The sequence below is a fragment of the Cryptomeria japonica genome, chromosome 8, assembly GCF_030272615.1.
Source record: "Cryptomeria japonica chromosome 8, Sugi_1.0, whole genome shotgun sequence".
NCBI classification, from domain to species: domain Eukaryota; kingdom Viridiplantae; phylum Streptophyta; class Pinopsida; order Cupressales; family Cupressaceae; genus Cryptomeria; species Cryptomeria japonica.
This window is the reverse complement of record NC_081412.1, coordinates 416,174,934-416,184,620: the sequence shown is the minus strand read 5'-3', so window position 1 is coordinate 416,184,620 and position 9,687 is coordinate 416,174,934. Positions and strand designations below refer to the sequence as shown.

General features: G+C 35.8%; 1 protein-coding gene across 1 annotated transcript in view; it reads left to right on the top strand.

The window, feature by feature from the left end:
* Window positions 1-733: 733 nt before the first annotated feature.
* The window catches only part of LOC131857410 (kinesin-like protein KIN-UB), a 55,917-nt gene continuing 46,963 nt past the window's right edge, over window positions 734-9,687 (top strand). Inside the window, exons 1-4 of the mRNA XM_059209951.1 lie at window positions 734-1,058; window positions 2,043-2,143; window positions 3,935-4,057; window positions 4,518-4,703. Of these exons, the coding sequence (XP_059065934.1) occupies window positions 965-1,058; window positions 2,043-2,143; window positions 3,935-4,057; window positions 4,518-4,703 (504 nt within the window). The 5' untranslated portion in view covers window positions 734-964. The remainder of the gene's footprint in view (window positions 1,059-2,042; window positions 2,144-3,934; window positions 4,058-4,517; window positions 4,704-9,687) is intronic.

The window sequence follows — 9,687 nt, the reverse complement described above, 5'->3', positions numbered from 1 at the left end:
AATTATTAATTATTATTTTTTTGATCTTTCATAAATCACTTATTTATTTCATATTATTTGAAAAAAGATAAAAGTAAATTTTATAAATAAATATTGATGGTGCTTCAAGAGGCAATCTAGGTGCTATAGAAATTGGTGGAATTAGAAGGGATAATACTGGATTGCTATAGATAATATACATGGAGGCCCAAATTTGCCTTAATAGCTGTGGAGAAAGCTTGTGAGCTGAGCTGGAAAAAATGTTATTTGAGAAATAGATTAAATGGTTTTGATTTCCTTGTAAATAATGTGAAATATTCTTAGTCTTCTTGGAGGCTGCCATTATATGTGGAACAAATTTTTCATCTGTCAAGAAATTTTGATTCCATCTCTTTTGTTCATGATCTTTGAGAGTAGAATGCTATTTCTGATTGCTTGGTTAAATGGGTTTTTGATGTTGATCATGGTTAGAATGTTATGAATTGAAGATCTTTTTTTCTATTAGCGTCACAACTTCTTCCACTCCTAAACCATGAATTGAGTTGAAAGTTTGCTTTTATTTTTTGTTGTCTTAATTTTATTTTTTTTATTTTTTATAACACTCTATGAAAGTGAATTTGTAGCAAGAAAGAAAGAAATAAATAAATAATTTTTATTTAGATCAAATTAAGCCGGCCAAAATTTTGGCCAGGGACCCTTGCATTGAAGTTTTAAAGTGGGGTGCCGGCCGCATGTATGGCTAATATATGCCACCCTCGTTTCAAATTACTTCCCTGCCCGCATGACGTCCATGAAATAAATGTCTTTTATTTCTCGTTTATTTGTTGTTGTCAACGTAGCAGCTAGATCCCTTGTACCGTTTCTCTGTTCTTTGCTCTCTCTTCGCTTTCATACGTTTTATATTTAAATTAACTGAAACGAAACGAAATGAGATGGATTGTTATGCTAGCATTATTGTAAGAGTAAGAGGGCCTGTGAGAAGGCAATGCCAATGGGAATAATGAGAGGGGCAGGGGCGAGCTCAAAGCCTTCATACCCCGCAAGGCGCCCTAGCAGTGCATTCAAAGACGATTCCGCAGGTCCATTAACATTAATTTCACGCAAATGCATGCAGATTTTCTATTGTAGTTATTATTTGTATAGATACAACTCTCTGTTGTTAAGTTTGGGAATTTTCTTGTTCCAATGGAATTCACCATTAAATTGCTTTGAATTTTGTATTATTTGTTTTGTCGAACATACTATTTATCTTTCCGGATGTAATGCCTTATTATCTTGAATTTGCTGTTTTATTTCTACGAAGACCTCGCGGTCTTATAAACGAATTCATTTTCCTTAGATGCTCCTGTTTAAAATTTCAGTTTTCTTCCTTCAATTGACAAGGAGTATTTATAACTTGTGATATTTGGTCGGTCTTATGTGTGAGTTTATTTTCAAACAGGCTCCTTTGATAAGTTCTGTAGTTTTGGTCCTTATATAGACTAGAAATGTTTGAATTTGTATTATTTAGTGAGTCTTATGAATGAATTTACTTTCGACACTTGCTTCTTTGAAATTATTTGTTTTGCACAGTTTCCTTTCTTCAATTAAACTAGAAATAATCGAGATTTGTTTTAATTAGTCGTCTTAGGTGCAATTTGTTTTCTATGCATGCTTTCCTTTGTTATTTTGAAGTTTGCAGTTTTCTTCCTCCAATAAAGTAGAAATATTTGAAATTTGTGTTATTTGGCCGTTCTTATGTGCTTAGTTTTTCATGCATGTTCCCTTGTTATTTTAAATTTTGCAGCTCTCTTCCTTTTGTGGTAAACGATCTTTAAAGTTTATGTTATTTCGCTGGTCTTATGTGCAGAATGATTTTCCTCGTATGCTTCTTTATTCTTTTAGAATTTGCTGTTTTTTGGATCCAATAGACTTGAAAACTTTGAAATTTGTGTAATTTGTTTGGTCTTTGCAGAATTATAGTTCATATATGGTCCTTTCTTATTTTCAATTTCGCACTCTTTGTTTTGTTGTCTAGAAATATTAGAAATTTGTGTATGTTTGATCTGAATGATGTGGTATAGTGGCAGGGAGAGTAAGGGTAGCAGTGCGGTTACGGCCTCGGAACGCAGAAGAGGTTGCTACAGATGCTGATTTTTCTGATTGTGTTGAACTGCAACCTGAGGTCATATCCTTTGTTTTCCTCTCTTTTCTAATTTGAAGAAATGTAGAGTATAACCAGATGATGAAAAGCCACAAAAAGATAGAAGTTGTAGGCATTATGTAGAAAAAATGTGAGAACTACAATCAATCAAAGATTAAAGTATATGATTTATAAGCAAAATGTATGGAATAATTAAGGTAAAGGCTGTATTTCTGAATTCAATCTGGCTTCTCAGTGGCTAGAGAGTGATTTCGTCAACTCCATAGTGATTATGTTCAAATGGCTAATCCAAACAAAAAACTGTGGAAGTTATTCCAGAATCTTGCAAACACAAGGATTTCAAATTGTTTTTCTATTTTTTATTAAACATAGATAGGTTTTGGGAAAGCATAAATCATGTTTCATCATGAATTCTATTAAAGGTTTATTTGAAGTTTAGTTTTTCTTTTCCCTGAATAAAATTGGTAATTTCCATGCATTTAGGCTTTCTAATGTATTTATGTGCTACGATTACTCATCTAAGATTATTGTGTGATGCCAAATTTTTCCATTTTGCTGACCTCATACGAACAACTTCTACTAGGAAGATTCAGGAGAGATGTAGATGGAAAGGGAGAGGGAGAGATTGTTATTCTGGAAGGAATTCCCATCTTAGAAATTTTTCCAAAAAAATTTGAAGGGATGGACAATTTTTTAGAAGCATAGAATAGATGGAAAGCATTTTTATTTCAAAGTGTTCATTACCATAGGCTAGCTAACTTAGGAAAACATGGAATCTATTCTCAACCCTTGTGATTTGTGACTAATTTCATAAATTTATGTGCTTTTTTAGTACAAAAACTTAGCTGATTCTTTTGGCCGCTTCATTTATGAGAATTTTCTGAACAATTATTCAGTTGCTAAATATCTGAAAATATTTTTGGCAGTTTAGATCTTCAAATTCAATAAAAGACAAAAATTAAAAACAAGTAAAGAAAACTAGACTCAGTACATTTCAAAAGATGATTAGCTCCCAAAAAAGGAGTACAAGAGGTATCTGTTTAGTTCTGAAGCCCAACCATCAAGATGGCCACATAAAGTCAAGGCTTATGAGAGCTGTGAGGGGCATTAGATGGGAGTTTTATCCAAAGGAAGAGCTGCAGTCCTTGAAGGAAAGGAAAGCCTTGAATCCATAGAGGAGTTGCATTCATTCTCGCTTCATTAGAGCTATTCTCACTCTGCGACTTTATTGAGTTTAATGTAAGTCCCAAGAGGCAGCCATTTTTATGCTAGAGTTTTTGTTGCATGGGTCTCCCCTAGATGAATTTTTGTGTTGTGAGTATTCTTATGTGTGTGCATTGGTACACATATCTTTAATGTTGTTCATGGTACTTGTAATAGAATGGATAATATTTTAAAATGTAACAACACTTTAAACATTTGTACTTTAAGTTATGCTGTAACAGTAGTTCATGAGTATGTACATATTTGTAATTCACACATTCTACTTTGGCATATTGGATGTACATTCTACTTTGTATCTCACATCTAACTTTAGCCTCGCATATTGAGTTTCAGTAGCAATTCATTGAATTAGCAACATTGTTTATCTTGTGAGTTTGTAGTAGATAAGTCTTGACAAGTTTACAGTTTAAGCAAAAAATAGCTCATAAAATTTTTGTAACTTTGAAATAAACTCATTTTTTGTTACATAATGTGTTGACACAGAAAGTCATTTTTTATATAATTTATAATTTAATAGTTTCATTCAGTATGAAATACCTCATCAGACGTAAAACTGGCTCTAAAACTGGCAGCAATGTGCATATGCAGCTTAGGAGGCTAAAGTTGAGGAAGAACATTTGGAATTCTGAGACATTTCAGTTTGATGAAGTCTTCACAGAAACAGCTTCACAAAAGCGTGTCTATGAAGTGGTTGCCAAACCTGTGGTTGAGGTGAAATATTGGCCAGAGCATGTGATTTTAAAGCATATTCTATGATTATGAGAGAATGTTTTAGTAATGCTGTTTTTGATACCAATTGGTGCTGATTAATCATCAATAGCAATGCCAAAATGTGGATTAAGTATCTTGGACATCCTCTATTCTGGTGGAGGTATAGATTTATCTAATAGGAACGGTTTTTGCAAGACAGCTACATTTTTACAAACTTGTAACTGACACATTTTTACATACTTGTAACTGCATTAATTTAGATAAAATGCAAGAAAATGAGAAATATCACATGATGCTTCAATTCTGGCTAGTACACAGTAATGGCTTCTTCTAATCAAGTAGATAATCTTACCTCTAATACAAAAGCAATGCTAAACTGTATGAAGCCATCTTTGGTTCAGCTGATATGTTACCAAAATCTGAATAAAAGACTTATCTATGTTATATTTTTTTCTTGCAGAGTGTCTTGAATGGGTACAATGGGACGGTGATGGCCTACGGTCAGACAGGGACAGGAAAGACATTTACTCTTGGTCAACTGGGTGCAAAAGATCCTGCGGATCGAGGGATAATAGTTCGGGCTTTAGAGGACATTTTGGCTAATATGAACCCAGCTCTGGATATTGTCACTGTTTCATATTTACAGGCACAACTTAGCTTCCTCTTATTATACTTAAAAAGACAATAATTAAGTTATGAAGGTTAGTATGCATAATTAAATAGCAGATATATTAAGCATTAGGTGACATCACAAAGCATCAATGATGAAGCATATAAAATAATCAGCAACTAAATGGATTGGCAATAGTTGCAACTTGCCATAGCTTGGTCAAACAATTGAAACCTGAAGAATAACAAATTTGAACGACATACTAGGTAAATGGGAAAAAGTGCCTTACAGAATCCTGCAAGGGGCATCTCACACACCAAATTGGGTTCATGGCGACCTAAAATATTAGCTTTACCTTTATACTCATAAAAGTGAAAAATCCCAGGCTGCAAAGTGAAAAATCATAGATTGGAAGAAGTTAAGAACAGATTCAAGAGAATAAAAAATGACACATGATCTTTGCTTGCAAGCATCTTGCTTGGGGAGGCTATTAAATGAAAAGAAAAGCCTTTTTTTAACGAAACAGGAAATATGATAGCTGAGTTATATATTTAAAAATTTGAAACTCTGCAGTAGTATTGGAGTATCATCTATCCTGCTTGTCTTCCATCTATCGTACCATTTGTCCATTAGAAGATAGCTAGAATTGTCTTCAAAGCAGTAAAGGTCTAGGTGGCCTGCATAGTAAGAAATATACCTATGTAGTTAAAAGTATCAACATGACTACCTGCAGGGAATAACTGCAAAAACCATAAATCAAGGACCAATCCACAATACCCTGATTAAAGTCCATGCTGGTATAATTCACACAAAAATCAACCAGCATGTGCATAGTCTTGACCTGAAATCCAAACTAGCAGTAATCCAAGCAGTATAAGGAGTACCATTAACAAAGGTAATACCAGAGATACTGAGTTAAAGATCTTAGCAAGGAGTCCATCATTTGATTTTTTCATGGCTGAGCTCTTCATATTTCTCAGCAGCAACATCATTATCTTTTTTATTACTTTCCTTTAGGAAGGGATTCATGGCCACATCTTTGATAGGAGACATGTTAGCTAAAGCTGAAAGTCGTCACAATAGGTTTCTATTGGCAGTGGTAAAATAAATTAACAATAGTGCTGCCTTAACCTGTACAACTTGAAACAATATCCCACAAATGAAATTTTTGATGGACAAGAAAGGTTAAATCTTTCCTTCTATTATCAACATTGATATCTTTTGAGACCGTTCATCTCTTTGCATTTCAATGTGTTGTACATGTTGCCTTTTCGTTCTCTCTCTTAGTGTTCTCTCCTCCATCCTCTACTTTATTGTATATACTCTAGTGAGGAGGTTAGGGAGAGAGTAGAAACACAAGCACCTCTCTAGGCCTCCATTTTTTGTCTAGGAACAAAGCTCCCATTAACAATAGCACCACCAAGATTTTCTTCTTAACATTAATCCTACTAAGGATAGAATACGAGTGCGCAATGGAGTTAACATTAGGACCAATATTGCCAAGAAATTGGTGAAGGGAAACAACTTATAACTTTGAAACATGTTAAAAATAAGAATTTCAAGCATAGGGACGTCGCCTTGAGACTACATGGTACATAGGCAATTGGAAAGGATATCTTTGGCCAGGTTATAAAATGCCTGATTTTTAATTTCACTTGGCTTGATTTGGGTTAGACCCATCTTCTAGTCTACAAAAAAAATGTCTTTCCTAACCTGCATATGCTTATTGTTGTTGGAGCTCTCTCCTTTCTCACTATGCTTTAGGAGAAATTTGTGATTTTCATAGGTAAGGTGTATGGTATCATTTTCTAGCATAACCTTGTAAGAAAATTCCTCAATAAACCTAAGCTTTATAGAAAGCAAGGTTTTGGTCCACTCTTGATGTAGGAGCATCTTGGGGGTAGTGCAATCTTGCATCACCCAAAGGTGTTTACATGCACAAGTAGGTGAATAAAGCTATTCCTCTTTGCTCAAAGGCCATGTTGAACATGAATGAAGGTGAAGAGTCATCATATAGAAGTGAATAGCTATCATACAAAAGTGACGAGTCATCTTGAAAGTGAAGAGATAGGAATGCAAAGAGTTAAGGTCCAATGTGCAAAGATGAGAGAAAGTGTTGGCAAACCAATATTTAAATGTTAGGATTAGGTGCTAGGACTTACATAATCATTGCCTTCAATAAAGTTGACCATCGCTCTTGTGTAGTGTTGTGCATTATGCACACCTCGCCCTGTCCTTGACGGAGACCCCTTGTGGTTGTTGCAGTTTGCCTGTTAAAACAGAGAGGATTGACCTTTCAAAAGTCGATAGGATGTTGAGCAATCCCTTTTGAAGCCCGATAGGAATGGTTGGGAGATGACCGAGGACGAAGTGAGAGCTTAAAGACCGAGGTTCAGCTTTTTTTCCCCTAGCACAAGCTCACAATTTCAGTCTTTATACCCACTTTGCTAAGCTGGCCGAAATTACACATCTTTTCTAGAATACCCGAAGTTTGAAAACTTAAGCAAATACTGACCAAAGGAGGCCCGAAATCTCGCATTTTGGTCTAATGACCCGAAATTTATAAAGGGCATTCAAACATAAATTCAAAATGGCACGATATGTTCTGCCAGGCCGAGGTAGGAGCCGAAATTCACAAAGTCTCCATTTAGGCCGAAATTCACAAATTTGCCTAACAAGCCAAAAATGGCACAAAGTTTGAAATCATGAAAAATACCCTTTGGCCCGAAACAAAACAAATGCTAAATCTTGCAAAGTCTTCTCTTTAGCCGAGAATCAATCAAGTTCGCGAAAAGTGTCTTAGAGGCCGAAAATCGAGAATACGTGAAATGTGCCCAAGGAAGAAATTGCACAAAAGACCAAATAGGCCCGATTTTGGTAGAAGGGCGTTTTAATTCACAGGTAGAAATTGTGCATTTATCCCAAAATCAGGGAAACCTGGCATTTTTCGTGTTTTGTGAAAAAAAACTTCAATCTCGCAAAAGAGCATTATGGGCCGAAAATGATAACAATACACAAAATGTCCATAGTGCCCGAAAATCGTTAAGGCTCACGAAGTCTCTTTTGGGCCCGAAAAACTTGAGGTTCGTTAAAGCTCACAAAATAATCCAGTAGCTTGAAAAGAAAATGGATGGTCCAAACATCGAAAATTGTCAAAGGATTAAATCGCAAATAGGCCATTCAAGCTGAAAACAAGTAAAGGCTTCATAGATTTTGTTTGAAGTATAAAGTTTGAATTTCCCTTTATTAGCCCGAAATGGGCAAAACAAAACAAAATCGCCATTCCTTCTAATGCTCGAAAATCACAAAAAGAGTCGAACTCGCCCAAGTTGGAAGTCGGCCTCAAAGCCCAAAATGCGAGACAAAACTCTTCATTAAGCCGAATTTCTTCAAAGTTCACAAACCGTGTCATTAGGCCGAAAATGAAATAAACGTCCAAATTTCATGCATTTTGTTGTAAAGGGCCGAATTTTGGGTCAAGTAAGGAGGAAGTCTAAGTCCAAAATCGTACATTTTAATGAAAAGAACCGAATTTCATAAACAAAGGATGCATTTAGCCCAAAGTTTGCAAGTGAAGGGCGCCTAAACACAAACTCGCAAAATAATCCAGTTGCCTGAAATTGGCTAGTAGAGGCAAAAATCATGCAATTTCGCCTATTAGGCCGAAAAAGCAAAGCTCATAAATCGGTTAAGTAGACCGAAAGGAAAGAAAGACTCAAAAGCAATGGCACAAAACCTCCAATATGCCCAAAATAAAGATACATCTCACAAAGAGCTTTTCGAGCTGGACGTTAGAAAACTTAATGTTTGTCAAATTAATTTAATTAATTTTCCAAATTGATTTATTAAAGTGAAATTGATTGTTTGTAGGTCGAAGGCATCGTCCGGAAGAACCAGGAGAAATCCTAAAGCCTCAAGCCTGAAACGCTAACCGACAAAGACGCAAGAATGCAGATCGCGATCAAAGCCAGGAGTGAAGATGCAGGAGCGCAAGATCGGAACCAAGCATTGGGAAGCGTGTTGCTAAGCCACCTAGACAACGAATTGAAGTCCACCATCGATACCAAAAGACCAAAGAACATTCAAAATGCTACCAAATTATACATTCTCAGAAAAACGCACAGCTAGATTTAATTCCAGAATTTCAGTTTTAAAAACTGAAACTGTTTTATTGTAAAACTGCCTGTGGGCCCCACTTAAGATATTTTGAAATAGAGGGGAAACAGGTCAGTTGTGGACAATTATGTTCAACTACCAGATAGACCTAAATCAAAGCCAAACAGTTGTCAGTAGTTGAGATAGTGGTTGAAGCGATAACTAGGAATTAAGTGGGTATGGGCAGCTTTGTTTTGTGGGATAAATCAGGACCCTTGGATGCAGTCCATCCTGGCCGCCAGTTCAAATTGTAAATCTATAAAAGGTAGAGGCCTTTCTTTTGTAAAAGGTTAGAATTTTGTAGTTAGATTTTAGAGTTAAAATAGGTTAGATTTTAGGCATAGCATAGAGATGCTGTAGAAATTGTTGTAATGGCAGCTAGAGCAAATATATAGACATTGATATGGTGTTTATTGTCTTTGTTTTTGTTCTGTTTGCATGGTTTCTTTTAGCTAGTTAATTTTAGAGTGCAGGGATTTTAATGGTGAAGTGTGGAGGGATATTTGATGCATTTCTGGTTCATACCATTGGGAGTCTGCTGATTGCAGGTCACTGTGCATGGTTAGTCTGAACCTAAACTGTGCTTAGTTCAATTGCAGGTGTTCGTCTTAGGCTGCGCTAGAATTGGGTGCCTAAAATGAGTGTCTCCGGTCTGAAAATCCTTCATCCCTTGGAGCTTGCACCGTTCTTGTCTAGTTGTGAGGGTGTCTCTGGCAAAACAAGAACCGGTTTATTGAAATCTGTCTACCCGCTACATCAACCGTTATCATCCTCGTCCTTAGGCTTCCTGAACCCTTCCCTTTTGATTTTATTTCGCAGTTCGAAAATCGCAGCAGACCATCTTGTTGCAAAATCATAAGACCCC